The sequence below is a fragment of the Nothoprocta perdicaria genome, unplaced genomic scaffold (genome assembly GCF_003342845.1).
Source record: "Nothoprocta perdicaria isolate Ctin4 unplaced genomic scaffold, notPer1 scaffold_317, whole genome shotgun sequence".
Lineage (NCBI taxonomy): Eukaryota > Metazoa > Chordata > Aves > Tinamiformes > Tinamidae > Nothoprocta > Nothoprocta perdicaria.
In genome coordinates this window covers 416,169-431,561 of record NW_020455552.1, presented here as the reverse complement: position 1 = coordinate 431,561, position 15,393 = coordinate 416,169, and the positions used below count along the sequence as shown (strand labels likewise).

The 15,393-nt window shown below is 57.0% G+C and overlaps 1 protein-coding gene across 1 annotated transcript in view; it reads left to right on the top strand.

Moving 5' to 3' along the window:
* The window catches only part of NOS1 (nitric oxide synthase 1), a 39,719-nt gene extending 24,711 nt beyond the window's left edge, over positions 1 to 15,008 (top strand). Inside the window, exons 13-28 of the mRNA XM_026042890.1 lie at positions 1,864 to 2,008; positions 2,435 to 2,539; positions 2,864 to 2,922; positions 5,684 to 5,800; positions 6,047 to 6,221; positions 6,629 to 6,767; positions 7,433 to 7,511; positions 8,104 to 8,297; positions 8,886 to 9,055; positions 9,741 to 9,951; positions 10,526 to 10,613; positions 10,903 to 11,024; positions 11,201 to 11,349; positions 12,085 to 12,279; positions 13,075 to 13,193; positions 14,329 to 15,008. Coding sequence (XP_025898675.1) covers positions 1,864 to 2,008; positions 2,435 to 2,539; positions 2,864 to 2,922; positions 5,684 to 5,800; positions 6,047 to 6,221; positions 6,629 to 6,767; positions 7,433 to 7,511; positions 8,104 to 8,297; positions 8,886 to 9,055; positions 9,741 to 9,951; positions 10,526 to 10,613; positions 10,903 to 11,024; positions 11,201 to 11,349; positions 12,085 to 12,279; positions 13,075 to 13,193; positions 14,329 to 14,344 — 2,083 coding nt within the window. The 3' untranslated portion in view covers positions 14,345 to 15,008. The remainder of the gene's footprint in view (positions 1 to 1,863; positions 2,009 to 2,434; positions 2,540 to 2,863; positions 2,923 to 5,683; positions 5,801 to 6,046; positions 6,222 to 6,628; positions 6,768 to 7,432; positions 7,512 to 8,103; positions 8,298 to 8,885; positions 9,056 to 9,740; positions 9,952 to 10,525; positions 10,614 to 10,902; positions 11,025 to 11,200; positions 11,350 to 12,084; positions 12,280 to 13,074; positions 13,194 to 14,328) is intronic.
* The last annotated feature ends 385 nt before the right edge of the window (positions 15,009 to 15,393 follow it).

Sequence of the window (15,393 nt, the reverse complement as noted above, 5' to 3'; positions counted from 1 at the left end):
GCACCGGTGCGTGGGTCCGGGCTGCAGCCGGGGCTGGTGGAGATCTCGGAGAGATTAATTGAGCCATTGAGTTTGGAGAAACAATGGATTTTATTTGCAGTCATCGTGTGTGTGCACTTGATAAATGCTTTTATAAAAATGTAAGGCTGGCAGGTATGCTTTTTTTAAAAACAACTCTGCATTGTTCCTGATGGGGGGAAGGAATTTATTTCTTTTAATTTACCATTAATCCTGCCTGGATGTGAGCTAATCAGCTGAACAAGTGGCAGACCAAGCCCAGCCATCCTGAGTGTTGCACCTGGCACTGGTTTTGCCATGGTTTTGGTGCCTGTTCAGACAGGCTGTGCTGGTTCTGGCCAAATCCAAGGGCTCAAATCTGCAGTCCCTCCCCATCCTGCCCCTKCCCTGCCCAGTGGTCAGTGTTAGCCCTGGAACCAGGAGATGCTGCCATCCAGGGAAAGCAAAGGGGTGACATTAACATGCAGAATTACATCAGGAGTGATTCTATAGCAAGGAATGTAAATCCTGACTTGGAAGTGGCAGGATCTCCCCAGAGGAGCCCTGCCACTGGGAAGCTCTCAGTGGACACCGTGGCCTCCAGCCACACAGCCCAGAGGCAGGAGATAACCGCCTGGCAGGGGGTTCTTCCCCTTTCCTCCTCCCTTTTCTTTTCCTAAGGGAATTTTTAAACATACAGAATTCCTCCCCTCCTTGGAAAGGGTGGCCAGCTCAGAGACCGCTTGGCGCAGGGGCACGGGTTTCTCCTGCTGGCATAACCAGCACAGCTGCAACCTCTGCTCCTCCACAGTTCATCTGCAGGAGTCACAACTAGACCACTGGGAGCAGGAGGTGCTGCTGAGCCTTCCCTCTTTGGACTTTATATTTTGCCACCTTCTGGGAAACTTTCTATACATCTCCGAGCTGTCAGAGTGAATCAAGCAGCCCATGTCGCTGGGGCCACATAAGATGCTTTGTGCCCTGGCAGCCCCCCTCAGAAGCCCCTTCCACTTCGCAGCACACGGGGCTAGACCCCGGCCTCTGCTCTGAGCTCGAGGAGCCGGTGTCGCTGGAGCGGCATCGCCGCAGCCACCATTAGGGAGGCGGGTGACCCCGGAGGGCCGCTCTGCCCTGCTGTCACAGCAGAGCCGGGGGGAAGGCTGGAGCAAACGCGTCCAGGCACAGCTGCAGCCACGGGAGCGACCCCGCTAGATGCAGCCCCGCAAAACACGCCAATAAATGTACAGCCTCCGCGCCTCGGGAGGGCTGATCCTCCGAGCCAAGTTCATAGAGSCCCTGGAGCGCAAATCAAAGGCACTACAGACAGGCTTGTCTGACCTTCTGGGTGCCTCAGGCTTTCCGAGTGACGTGTGGAGCCTGGGCACTCGTGCCTGGCTAGGACAACTCCTGCAGACGGGCGGCCAGGAATGGTCTAAAGATGTGAAGAGATGRAGAAGCCACTGTTTCTTCAGCAGTTCATCTCTGTTTAGGCTCTGGCTTTTGCTTTTAATTTAGCTGCTAATCTCAGGGACTGCTGTCCCACGTTCTTCTTCCGATTCTCAGTCCCTGCGAAAAGAGCCCTTCCAGGCCTGCTTTAGCATTTACCTCCTGTCTTCTCCTCACTGAGGTACTTCAACTCTGTGGTCAGGCCCCAGCCCAATCCAGTCCACCTGTTTGCTAAGTCAAGACAAACAGGTTCTTCCATAGTGCTCAAGTTTGACATACAACACCAAAAAAAAAGTGCAGTTTTGAAGGCAGGATGTTCATTTAATGATAAACATGCTCCACATAGTCTGGGCTAGAGGCACCAATAGGGAGGTGGGCACTCCTATTACTCTCTAATGGGAATCTGTTCTTGCTTCCTAGAGCGGTGAAATTCTCAGCCAAACTGATGGGACAGGCCATGGCCAAGCGGGTCAAAGCAACCATCCTGTATGCCACAGAAACAGGGAAGTCCCAGGTCTATGCAAAAACTCTGTGCGAAATTTTCAAGCATGCTTTCGATGCCAAGGTAGAGTACTTGCTTCCAGCCCCTGCAAGATTGCACACACCTGTGGGTAACCCAAGGAGGTAAATGGCTTTGGGGCCAGACACATGGACCTTCCCAATTGGTGTGGGCCCTCAGCAGCTCCCAGAATGTGTCCTGGTTGGCCTGGGTTACTCAGGAGATGCCTGCATCTCAACAGCATTGCCAGTTAATACTCCARTGGGTGGTGGGGCCTAGATTTGTACTCTTCTTCTCAGGTAGTACCAAAGTTTTGTGAGATTTGTTAATCAAATCTCTTGATTTCATTCTCCTGGCATGGAGATTTCTGCCAGTACATTGGCATGGAATCAGTGAKGCATTTCCCACCCTTAGGCAGCAGGGAATCAGCAGACTGGTTGGTGGAAGGTCTCCCCACYGAGGGACTCTCCCTAACATCTCTGTTGCTCCCAGGTGATGTCCATGGATGAGTACGACATAGTTCACTTAGAGCATGAAACCATGGTCCTGGTGGTCACAAGCACCTTTGGCAATGGAGACCCACCTGAGAATGGAGAGGTAGGACAGCCCGTGGGGACGTGGGCAGAGGAGGGGTGGTGGAGAACAGGGAAGAACCCCTGGGGCTCTAAGCTCAGCTGTTGCCTGCTGAAAGGGCCTGAAACAGGATGCTATGTCATACTTGGTGTCGTGCCTATCTCTGCTTCCAGCTCTTTGAAACAGGGATATCCAGTTATTCCCTTGCCAGCTGTGAGACAAATGATTTATTAATGGCCTGGGGCAAAGCTTTGGTCATTGCTTTGGTTCCTGTAGCTAGACTTGCAAACCAATGCCAACTTGCAGAYTGATGGTCTCTCCTGTGGGTTTTCCCTTTTTTCTCCATAGAAATTTGGCTGCGCGCTGATGGAAATGAAGAATCCCAACTCCAACCTGGAGGAGACAAAGTAAGAGCTGCACATCCTCTCTCACAGTCCAGCGAGGAGGCAGCCCCAGCGGCCAGCACAGCCCAATCCCTTGGTTTTCCAAAGGAAAATCAGCCCAATCCCTTGGTTTTTGCAAAGTTTGGAGCAATGAGACCTGGGGAACTAGGGGCTGGAGCAGGCTGGGACCACCACAGGAGCAATAGCATCTAGTCAGGCACGTGCGTGGATTCCTGTTTATAATTCCCTAGTATAATTCCCAGCCACAAATGTCCCATGGGCACTTAGCACATACCCATATGAACCAAGACACCCTGGAGCACGTCRTGCTTTTGCAGGAGGTCCCTAAATCGAGGTCCCGTGAGGTGAGGAGGTGCCTTGCAAGCCTGCCGGAGGTCCCACGTGAGTGGGGGCACTCGCGTGAGTTGTTAGAGCTGATCTGTCACGAGGGCTGAAAGCACAGCTGCCGACCAACAAATACTTTTCAGAAGTGAAGAGTTTATTAAAATACCAAATCTGTGGTTCTTTTGAGTCGCCTTCTGGGATTTGAGACTGTAGGGCTGGCATTTTAAAGTTTTTCTCTGCAGCTGTAAGAGGCAGGCGGCTAGAGAAAAACAGATAAAAGCAGGAATTCACCCACAATCATTAAGTCCTATAGCTGAGGCTTTCAAGGAGACACAAAAATAGTGCGACTTGCAGGAAGAGGGGAGTTCCCAGCTGTGTGGATGTAGGCGGCCCAAAAGGACGGAGAGAGTTTGAGAACCAAATCTATCATCTGGTATAATTAAAAAAAAAAAATCTGGGGAAAATAAGAGCTGTTGTAACTTCTGCTTGTGATTTTTATAATGCTGAGTCCAGAACAAGGACTTGTCTTGAAGACAAGGCTTGGGGTTTAGAAAACTCCCATTGGTGAAGGAGGAGCCTCAAGCATCTCCGGGCAGGATCCAGAGACTGGGAAGTGAGGCAAATCATCAAACAGATCCCCGCAGGGCTTGCGAGCCAAAACCCATTAGGTTGCTAATGGCCGCGTCCTTTAATGGGCACAGCTGACAAAACGGGACATGCAGGCAGCCCTGGAGGTGTCTGGATCAGGAAGATGTTGGGGTGTTTTGTCCGAGCCTCTTGCCCCAAGGATCTCCCACCTGGAGGACYTGGGTTGCTGCTGCGTGTGGCTGGGTGCAGAGGGGCCATCCCTGGCAAGCCAGAGATTTGAGAAGGACAAAAGACAAATTCGAGCTCAATGTTGGCTGCCCCAGTCACCTCTACATCTAATTTAAGGACCTGGCAAGGGTTTGGAAGGACCAGGAGAGCCTGTGGCTTGGTTTCCTGACAGCAAAAGTGGTCAGAGTGCTGGAAAAAGTGATCTAGGAGGACAGAGCAAAACGGTGAGTTATTTTGTCTGGTAGCAGATCTCACATATGGAAAAGGAGACTGCAGAAGAGGAAGGAATAAAATATTCCCTGCACCCCCGAAATGGGACAGGCTCGGAGATCATAGATCAGGATGGTAGCAAGAGAGGCTGATGTTAGGCATGAGAAGAAGCTTTTGAAGTGCCAAAAGGAGGCCTGAGGGAGAGCGTCTGGAGAAGAGGGCCGGTGTCAGGCAGGAAGGGGCAGGAGAAAGCAGCAGTTCTGGGCACTCAGCGGACTCCCAGCTCCGCATCCTGCTGGGAGCTGGTGGCTGGCACTGCCCTGGCAAACTCGGTGAGTTTACTGGAGTGCAGCGCCTGGGCCTCGCTCCACAGCTCAGCTCTTTAGTTATGGTCATTTGTTCAGGTCTGTGTGTCCAACACTAGCCAATTCCACAAGAGTCCTCCAAGGATTTTCAAGGCATCCGTGTGCCACTGCATTGCATGCTGTTGTTAAAGGAAAATAGAGCTCAGGGTCATCAGAAGTGTGTAAGAGAGCTTGTGTATCCTGGGCAATCAAAATAATTRTTACAGCAGCACTGTGAGTAGACTGCTATACCTGAACTGCGGAACTAACCCTGTAAAACATTGTCTTGTTTTGGCGAGGGGGAAAAGACTCCTGCCCAGAGCTGCAGCTTGAGGCTGTGCATGGAGACCCGGTGGCGCTGGCCGAGGGGAGCAGGCGCTGCAGCGGCAGCACCCGCGCCACCCRGGCGCCTCCAGCACCTGCTTTGTGCCGGCTGGACCTTCCCCACCTCGGCCAGGGTGGGGACATAGCCCGGCGAGAGCAGAGGCTGCCGCTGTGCCCGGCAGAGCCCAGCGAGAGCCCGAGAGGAAGAGACAAGGGGAGCAGGTTGGGGGAGCCGGGCGCGTGGCCGGTGGCTCCGCGGCACGGGCAGCCCGGGGCGCCGCGGGCCTGGCCGCTGCTCCGCGCGGACGCTGCGCTCTCCTCTGCGGAGCTGCTGGGTGCAGGAGCTCTGCTCTGACTCATCCACACACTACTGCTGCCTTGCTCTTGCGGTATATTTAGAAACTCTTGTGTAGAGCAATTTCTGAAGATGGCTCAATTCAGAAATACTTGTGCTGTTTTCAGACTTTTTTTTCCTCCTCTCCCCTTCCCCCTCCTTGTCCCRTCCCTTTTTCTTCCCCCACTTCCTACAAATGGAAAAACCTTCAAAAGTGTCTATTCGTGTGTACACCCGACCTTGCCCACAGCCAGGGAAGGCCTGGGGACCARAGGTGCTGCAAAGCGATGACCAACATCTGGGGCTGCCAGAGGGACCCACAGAGCAGCCGGGGCCCAGCCGGGGCTCACACAGCCCTGCGAGCCACGTCTGCTCTCACCGCTGTAACACTCAATGATGTTGCCATTCACAGGAGCTACAAGGTCCGCTTTAACAGCGTCTCCTCTTACTCGGACGCACGCAAGTCTTCAAGCGACGGGCCTGACTCCAGGGACAACTTTGAAAGCACAGGGCCGCTGGCTAACGTCAGGTAAATAGGACGGGGTGGGCGGCAATCATTTCTTGTGGTCCAGGCGGAAAAGATCAAGGAAACTTCAGGAGCTGCAGAAGGGACAGAGCTGGTGCTGGTGCTGTACAGGGCCCTCCTCCTACCKCAGCTCTTCCTAAAACACGATGCATTTCTGCAGCCTACAAATCCCTCCACACTCCCCCGGGTGTCTAAGTGGCACCGTGTCCCTTAAGGCTCTGTGGCCGACCCTGTGTCACCTCTCTGCAGGTTCTCYGTGTTTGGGCTGGGATCGCGTGCTTACCCCCATTTCTGCGCCTTTGCCCGGGCCGTAGACACCCTCCTGGAGGAGTTGGGTGGAGAGAGGATCCTCCGCATGGGAGAAGGGGATGAGCTCTGTGGCCAGGAGGAGTCCTTCAGGACCTGGGCCAAGAAGGTCTTCAAGGTAGCCCTCTTCCTTGTGCTTCGGGGAGGARCAGAGGGGAGAGGAACCAGGGCCAGAGCCTCTGCTTAGAGCTGGATCTAATCTCTGCCTCTCCTTCCCTATACTGGGACCCTGGGTCATAAAGGAGCTTGGTCCACAACTGAAAAACACAATTTCTTGAGGTTCCTCACATTTTGGAGGAGCTGAAGCTCTGGTCTGAGCTATATAGTTGCCAGAGGGTGTTGGGGTGGTGGATGCCCTGGGACGTGTCCCTGGTCACTGTGGTCTAGCGCTACCGGACCGTGGTCTCCCTCCAACACAYGTTGCCTGAGGTGGGGTGGGACGAGGGGGTCGGGGGCTGTGGGGATGGCCCAGACGTTGGGGCAGCCACCCCGGGGAGCTGCGCGAGAGCCCGCTGTGCGCTGCAGGCAGCGTGCGATGTGTTCTGCGTGGGCGACGACGTGAACATCGAGAAGGCCAACAACTCGCTCATCAGCAACGACCGCAGCTGGAAGAGGAGCAAGTTTCGCCTCAGCTACGTGGCCGAGGCCCCTGAGCTCACCCAAGGTACAGCCCGGGGTCACTTGGAAAGACCTGGATGTGGGGTGGGCAGAGGGGGCTCCACTCAGCACTTACTGGGGGCAAAGGGGACAAACYTCTTGACCCAAATACCCGTCTTCCTCAATCAATAAATCAGTAAATGCCCAGCACTTCAGGCCTGCCTCTCCTCCCTGTGCCAAGGCTGTGCCAGCTCCTCTCTGTATCTGGGTAGCTGACACGTTAAGATACGATCTGCTCTTCCTCCTCCTGACCCCTTTTTCAAAGCAAAGAGCTGGAAACCTGGGAGCCTTCCAAGCTCTTTGCTCCAACCCGGCTCCTGCGAGCGTGGCGGTGCAATGGCAGCTCCGTGCCCTGCCACATGGCCCCGCAGCGTGGTTCCTGCAGCTGACGGTCCGCAGCTCTGGCCGGGCTCGTGCCGAGCTCAGGCGCTCAGGTAGCAGCCAGGTGGCCCGGGCAGCGAGCAGCGGACATCGCTCCTCGCACAGGTGCGTCCTCAGTCAATAACAAAACAGGGCCCGTGCCCGGCTCTGTCTCGTGGCTTCTGGCTCTCCGAGCGCGCCGGCCTCCCTGGAGCACGGAAGGAGAGGCAGCGGCCGGCAGTGCCCCTGCGAAAGCCGGACGCTCTCTGCTCTGGCTACTGCTGCTGCTTCACTGACTCTTGTCCTTCACAGGTCTATACAGCATTCACAAAAAACGAGTCTTTGCAGCCCGGCTTATAACGCGCCAGAACCTCCAGAGTCCCAAATCCAGGTAGGAGGTGCAGGTATCCCACGGCCTGTGGGAGGTAATGCACTCGCTTTGCTCCCAACTGTATTTGTGCACAAACCGTTGCATGCATCTCCTGAACCTACAATGTCCCGTGGATCCCAGCCCTGTGCAAGTGTGGCCTAAGTCATAATCTCGGCTGACAGCTACACTAATATGGTGAAGCTTTTCCTAGCTTCTAATCTATTGAAAGCTCTACCACTATGTAAATCAACCTCCTGCCTGTAAAGACAAGGAAAAGATGGGTTGCTGCAATTGCGGCGTGGCAGGATGTGTTTAAAGAAAGGATAAAAATGCTGAAGCRAGAGGCTAAATGATCTTCCCCCTCTGAGCATCTCCTGGCCATGAGTCAGCGGGCGGGGAGGGAGAGGGGGTTGCCGTGTGCGAGCAGTGCCCGGCCCGTTGTGGCTCCTGTCGTGGTTTGGTGACGTGCTCAGTAGCTCGTGCGCTCCAGAGGGCGGCAGATCTACCCCTGTCACCAACACACCCCAAGACTCAAAGCTGCAGGGAACAGAGCTCAGCAGTTCCCTGAGAGACTCCCCAAAACCGTGTCCTGTTCTTTCTCCTTTCCTTGTAGTCGCTCGACGATTTTCGTGCGACTTCACACCAACGGACACCAGGAACTGCAGTACCTGCCAGGGGACCACCTAGGTGTGTTCCCAGGGAACCATGAAGACTTGGTCAATGCCTTGATCGACAGGATAGAAGATGCCCCTCCAGCCAACCAGCTGGTGAAGGTGGAGCTCCTGGAGGAGAGGAACACAGCTCTAGGTAACTGGGGGCAGCGCTGGGGGYGAGGCTGGGGGCAGCCTTGGCATAGACAGAGTCCACCCTCCCCATCCATCACCTCACATTGGTTGCTGTAGCTCCTCACGGATATAGATGATCCCATGAGGAATCATTTCCCACCTCACTGGTACATTTGCCTGAACTGGGAACACCTCCTTTCACCTTCTTCTGCTCAGATCCACTTCTAACCTGCACTCAAACCATAGGGCAAAGGGTTGAAGGGTGAGCAGGAGCCTGGGGAATATGTTTCCTAGATCTTCCAAAAAACTAAATGCATCTACATTCTCATCAGCAAACTCTAGCACTGGAAAGAAAAGTTAGGTGATCTTGGTGGACCATTCCAATATTATATTTTGGAGATGGGTTAGATGCCCTACTGCCACACATATTTCACCAAGGCTGAAGGCAACTGTACTTGGTCACAGTGCACAGTGTCTCACTTTGACCATGGGGATATCTCATTGCCTCGTTCACTCTCAGAGCTGAGAAGGGCGGATGACAGCAAGGATTGTCTGTCTTGGCTCTTAAGCTCAGCTGATCCCATGGTTGTGTTGGATTTCCTCTTGGCAGGTGTTATCAGTAACTGGACAGATGAGAGCCGCATCCCACCATGCACCATCTTCCAGGCATTTAAGTACTATTTGGACATCACCACTCCTCCAACTCCCCTGCTGCTGCAGCAGTTTGCTTTACTGGCCACCAGCGAGAAGGAGAAGAAACGTCTTCAGGTCCTTAGCAAGGTAAAGCCTCAAATCCCACCAGCAGGGACTCATAGGGACTCCTGCTGACTTTATGGAGCAAGTAGTCAGATTCCTCCACTTGTATGTGTGGGCGTCCATGGAGCTTCATGGGAAAAATGTGACCAGAAAAGACAGTGCTTATGTGAGTCACTGCCAATATTTGTTCTTCACAGACAGGAGAGCAGGATTCATTAAGGGTGGCCCATTGTGGACATAGAAATGTTTTTTGACATGCCCCAGCATGCACTCCTTCCTCTTCAGCATCATCTTCCACGACTCCTTCCCCCAAGGCTATTTGCTCTATTTATTAGCCCCTTCCTTCAGCCCCCAATGAAGTAACTCCTAGATATAACCTCATCTCCCCAGCACAAATGAAGACTTTGAAACAGAGTGGCCTGAAAACAAGCAGATCTGTAGCAGAGATGGGTGCTGGAGCTAGCTCCCTTACCACTGAATGCTGTGCTTGCGCCCCAGGTTCCTCAAGGCCCTGGGGGAAAACGGGCATTTTTTTCATTCCCCACAACGTCCGTGTGGTTCTGCTGAGTCTGCCCATGGGGYGGCAGGGCCTTCCCGCCTGCCTTCCCTTCCACCCACCTGCCGCAGGCCTGGCGGGAAGCTGGTGGAGCACCAAGCTTGCAAGAGGTAGGTGCTGCAGCTCTCGCCTCCCTTCTCTCCCTGGCTGCAGGGCTTGCAGGAGTACGAGGAGTGGAAATGGTCCAAGAACCCCACCGTAGTGGAGGTGCTGGAGGAGTTCCCCTCCGTGCAGATGCCCTCCACGCTCCTGCTCACGCAGCTGCCCCTGCTCCAGCCGCGCTACTACTCCATCAGCTCCTCCCCGGAGATGTACCCCGGCGAGGTCCACCTCACCGTGGCCGTGGTCTCCTACCGCACGAGAGGTACCTCCGCGGGCGCTCGTGCAGGAGACAGGCTGGGTGCGGGGACCAGGCAGAAGGACATTAACATTTGCGCAACACGAGCATGTCTTGAGATGCTGAATGCTGAGAGATGTTGTCTTAAAGCCTTTCTACCTGCTGCAGTGACCTTGACTCCTTGAGAGCCCAACCTTTTGTACCACATTATTGAGAATGGTCTCAYGTCTAAGGATAGGGACACCAGATCAGGTGTAGGGCTCAGGTACCAGCAACAAACCAACCACAGGGTCTCTGGGCTCCATGTGGGATCATTTCCATGCCTGTGCTGAAGTCCACATTGCCACAACTAGCCAGATTTCAGTGTGGCACAAGCCCTGATGTGTCCAAACCTCCCCACTCACCATGTAGGGAGACAGGTTTGTCCCTGCAATATCCAAGTGCCCAGTTTCTACCAAGTCTATGGAGTTACAATGCAGAGATGTTAAAGGGTGCAGGGGCTCAGTGAGGAGAGCAGATGGAGAAGCAGCAGAAGGGGCTTGAGGAGGGTATTTGGTGTGGCTGGGGTGTTGAGCTCAGACGCTCTTCTCTCACCTCCTAGATGGTGAAGGACCCATCCACCATGGAGTCTGCTCCTCTTGGCTCAATCGGATACAGACGGATGAAGTAGTGCCCTGTTTTGTGAGGGGGTGAGTGGCCCATGAGGGGTGAGAAGCACATGGCAAGCGCCCTTGCAGGAGGAGCTCTCTTGCTTGTAAAGCACCAAGGGGGTGGAGGAAACAGGGCTGCCCCTGTGCTCACACGGGTTCCTCCAGRACAAAGCTCCTCAGCACTAAAATGTCGCTTTCTGCAAATTCACTTAATTTTCCCTCCCTCTCTGGGCTGCCTTCCAGCTTGCCTTGGCCACGCACAGTCAGAGCAAGGGAGGGAGGGAGCACTGGGCTTTGAGGTTTTACCTGACGTCTCCAATTCGTGCAGGGCGCCCAGCTTCCACCTACCCCAGGATCCCAAGGTCCCTTGCATCCTGATCGGCCCCGGCACAGGAATCGCCCCTTTCCGGAGTTTCTGGCAGCAGCGGCTTTTTGAAATCCAGCACAAAGGTAGGTCCTCGTCCTTGCTGGTTTTCTCCTCCCCACCTGGGCCAGGGATGGTCCTGTGGATGGAGGTGTCTTGTGCAGGACACAAGGCAGGTCCAGATGGGATCCTGAGAGGCAGTCTGGGGAACAAGGGAAGCGGTGGTCTYCGGCGCTAACCGCGTCCCACATCTCACCCCCAGGCCTGAAGCCGTGCCCTATGGTCCTGGTGTTTGGCTGCCGGCAATCCAGGATCGACCACATTTACAAAGAGGAAACGCTTTTTGCCAAAACCCAAGGTGTCTTCAGAGAGCTGTACACAGCCTACTCCCGGGAGCCGGACACCCCAAAGGTGGGTTCCAGGCCCTGCTCGGCCCCACGCGCAGCCCGGGGGCCCCCCTGCCAGCCAGCCCCACGCCAGGGCTCGTCCCCATGGCTCTTCCCCCGGAGAGCAGGCGCAAGCGGAGCCGGGGGACRGGCCCTCCTGCCCTGCCGGGAGGGATGTCCTCCAGCAGGATGGCCCCGAGCCAGCGCAGTTCCCGCTGCCACCCGAGTGGGCCCAGCAGTGAGATGGGAAGGTGTGAAAATGCACCAGCCAAGTGAAGCTTTGCTGCTTTTCTCATCACTTTCCTGACTGCCAAGGAAGGGCAGGAGGGAAAGCCTTGCCCAGCGCAAGCTCTGAGGAAGCGAGCAGCTTTTCCCCCGCCAAGCGCTGCACCCAGCTCAGGCCCTGCTTGCCCCTGAATTTCCCTGTGGGCCCCAGAAACACCTACTGTAGAGCTGATAATTTTTTCCACTGATACTGCCTGCATCCTGGTGTTTTTAGGGGGGATTCACTTAGCAGACCCTCAGGGTGCAGACCTCCACGTGCAAGCAGCACCCCAAGGCTCCCTTGGCTCCCATGCTCCCCACCGCACACTCGGGCTGTCTTCAGGCTGTTCACGGAGCATCCTAGGGATGCAGGGCAGGTTTTGGGCGCTGGCTGCAGAACATGGGTGGGTGCCGCAGCTGGTGCACAGGGAGCGTGCAGGGAGATGGGTCTGAGAAGCTGCAGGTCGCAGCAGCTGCCACCTCCTCCCGCGTGCAGAAATACGTGCAGGACGTGCTGCAGGAGCAGCTGGCCCCGGCGGTGTACACCGCGCTCAAGGAGCAGGGCGGCCACATCTACGTGTGCGGGGATGTCACCATGGCCGGGGACGTCCTCAAGACCATCCAGCGCATCGTGAGGCAGCAAGGGCAGCTGTCGGCGGAGGAGGCGGGCGCCTTCATCAGCAAATTGCGGGTGAGCCGCGTCCRTGTGAGCTCCCGCGCGGCCTCCGCACCCAGGGCTTCCTCCACGGGGACCCGGGGGGAGCAGCACAGGGGATCCAGGTGGATGGAGCGAGGGGGATCCAGGAGAATCAGTGTGGGGGATCCAGGGAACGGAGCGCAGGGGATCCAGGGGAAGCAGCGCAGGGGATCCAGGTGGATGGAGTGCATGGGATCCAGGGGAAGCAGCACAGGGGATCCAGGTGGATGGGAGCGCAGGATATCCAGGTGGATGGAGCATGGGGGATCTAAGGGAAGCAGCACAAGGAATCCAGGCAGATGGAGTGCATGGGATCCAGGGGAAGCAGCGTGGGGGACACAGGGGACGGCGGCTCCCACCCGCGCTGCCAGCAGCCTGTGGTCCCGGAGCCAGAGCTTTGGGTCCACRCTGGAAGTCACCTGGCGCACAGGGCTGCGCTCGGGGCTCGGTCCCCACTGCGTGTGCTGGGCTCCAGCCCCACAGCTGCTTTGGGAGAGCCGTGGTTGGAGGCGGCCTGTCCCAGAGAGGCGGGTGGTCCCCGGGCCGCCAGGGCCGATGGCCCCAAGCAGCTCCACCACAGCGCGACCTTGGGAAGGTCGTTACCCCCTGCACCTTCCACGCGCGTCCGTCCTGCCCACTGGCTCTTGCAAAACACCCGGTGACATTCGGGGGCTGGGGGGGCCGCCCGCAGCGCTGCAGCTTCCCGGTGCTGCAGCGAGACCAACTCTTTGCAAATACTTCTGTTGTCGTCGTTGCTCCTCACTGTCCCTCCGCCGTCCTCTGCTTCAGGATGACAGCCGGTACCACGAGGATATTTTTGGAGTCACCCTGCGTACGTACGAAGTGACTAACCGCCTTAGATCCGAGTCTATTGCATTCATTGAGGAGAGCAAAAAAGATACGGATGAGTGAGTTGACATGTTTATTTCAGCGCGGGCCGCTGTCTCCCGGCGCGTGGGCCATGGCTCGGGGAAGGAAGCCTCAACTTTTCCACATAAATGGCACTTCCKAGAGCTGAGGCTGGAAAGGGCGCTCGGTTTTTGTGCTGGAAGCAGAAGCCACCACAGGGTTGTCCCCTTAATGGCTCCCACCTCGTTGGAGCAAATCCCCCAGGCCTTCCAGCCCATGGCACCCRGCGCACCAAGGCACCCGGATGGATGCTGCCTTTCCCTTTCCAGCCCGCATCCTGCTGCAAAGCATCGTTGGAGAAGGGAATCAGCATGGAGGGAGCAGAGTCTGCCCCAAACAAGGGGGTGGGCCAATGGGAGCATTTGGGATCTGACAATCCCACCCAACCACTGGCGGGAAGTGAAGGGGAATGCCGTGAGTGGATGGGAAGGGTTGCAGGACCCATGGAAAGGGAGGCCCCCCCGGCCTCCAGTGTCGGACAGCTGGTACCCACCACAGGGAGGTCTCCACGCTGACCGCTTCACGCCCTCATTGGAAAGATCTGGAGAATTCCTGTTCTTTCCGCTGTTGTAAAAACACCCCAAAGAAGCTGGGACTGGGATTCTTGGAGCTGGTCCGCAGGTTTTGTGCCCTCACTTTGGCACCGGGGGCAGCGGGGTGCAACCCGCGCCCGGCACTGCCGGCTGTGCCGGTCGTGCCCGGCTGGAGCGGCATCCCGRGCAGTTTAATGGGGATCAGCAGCGCGCCCAGCCACCTTTGCTCYGTATAAAGAGTCTCCTGTTTCCCCATGCAGCCAGATGCAGACCGTTCCATGCATTAATGCCTATATCGGGGCGCCTTAATTGTCCCTCTGGGAAGGAGCAGGCAGTGATTGATGCCTTTAATCGCTGGGCCGCTCCGCAGGCACGTTGCACTGGGAAGCGCCATGGTCCGTTTTCCAGCAAAACCGCCCTTGATCCCAACCTGCCCTCCTAGAAGCAGAGGGCAAAACCTCACTCTGCATCCGCCAAAAGCTTCATCCAATTCTGCCCCAGGCCCTGGCGCCGAGATCTGAGAAGGAGCCGGGTTGGGAGGGGGCTCGGGCGCTTGGCGCTGCTCCCGCTAAGCCCGGCCTTTCTCCCCTTTCCCTTGCAGGGTTTTCTGCTCCTAACGGGACCCTCTGCCCTAGAGGGGATGCCAGACCAGTCCTGCTGCCCCCTCCGGCCAGAGGGCACTGGGTTTGTTTCACCGACAGGGCAGCTCCTCTTCCGCGGGGAACTGCCCATGGAAAGCGCTCTGTCTCTCGTCCCGTCGTTGTGTCCTGCTGATGACGATGATTTTCTTTCTTTTTTCTTCCTCTTTCTCTTGCTCTCTCTCTTGTCCTGTGGCGGTTACTTTTCAGCCCCGTTGCCCTTCCCCGGATTCCCCCCTCTCGTACAATGGCTTTATAACCCACAGCGGCTCTTCAAAGCGAACCTGCTCAGTTSGTCCTTGCCTCGCGAGGGCCTTTTGCAGCTGCATGAAGTGCCCGCCCTTGTGCTCACCCACGGCTTCGGTGCTTAGGGGCGAGCAGGGCAGTGGGTGCGCGAGGCCGTCGCAGCCCAGACGGTTGTTATTGCTGTTGCTTGAGCCTGGCCAGGGCTTGCTGCCTCCTGCCGCGGCTCCGCTGGGTCTTTGCATGGTCGTTGCTTTCCTTCAGGCCTGTGCGTGCCCAGGCTCGCGGATGCTCCATGGCCCCATGCCCGCGAGCTCTGTTGGTCCCCGTGCAGCCGGGGCGCGGGCGTGCTTGCTTTGAGGCGAGGGCCAAACCCAACCCACGTGCCGTCGGCAGCTCAGGACCGTGTCCCGCCCGTGGGCCCCGCGCTGCATTTGCCGCCTGTTCCCCGCGTCGCTCCCTCCGCCGGCGCCTGCTGCGTTCGCTGCTCCGCTGCCTCGAGGAGCGAGCGCCGAGCGCGGCTGCGTGCGCGGAGGGACTTGCAGCAGCACGCACGGGAGCTGCTGGGCAGCGAGGAGCCCAGCGGGGACACGGGCAGGGCGGCTCGGGAACCACTGCGTCCTCGGGCTTCGTGCGCTGCCAAGCGCAGCCCCGCGGTCCCGACGGGGGCACCCAGGGGCCGCTGCGTCTCGCTGCGCCCCTCCTGCAGAGCCGGGCGCTCCACGAGCCCCGAGGGTGCCAGCACGTGCCAGCAGAGCCCAACCCCGCGCAGCTGTAGGAGCAGA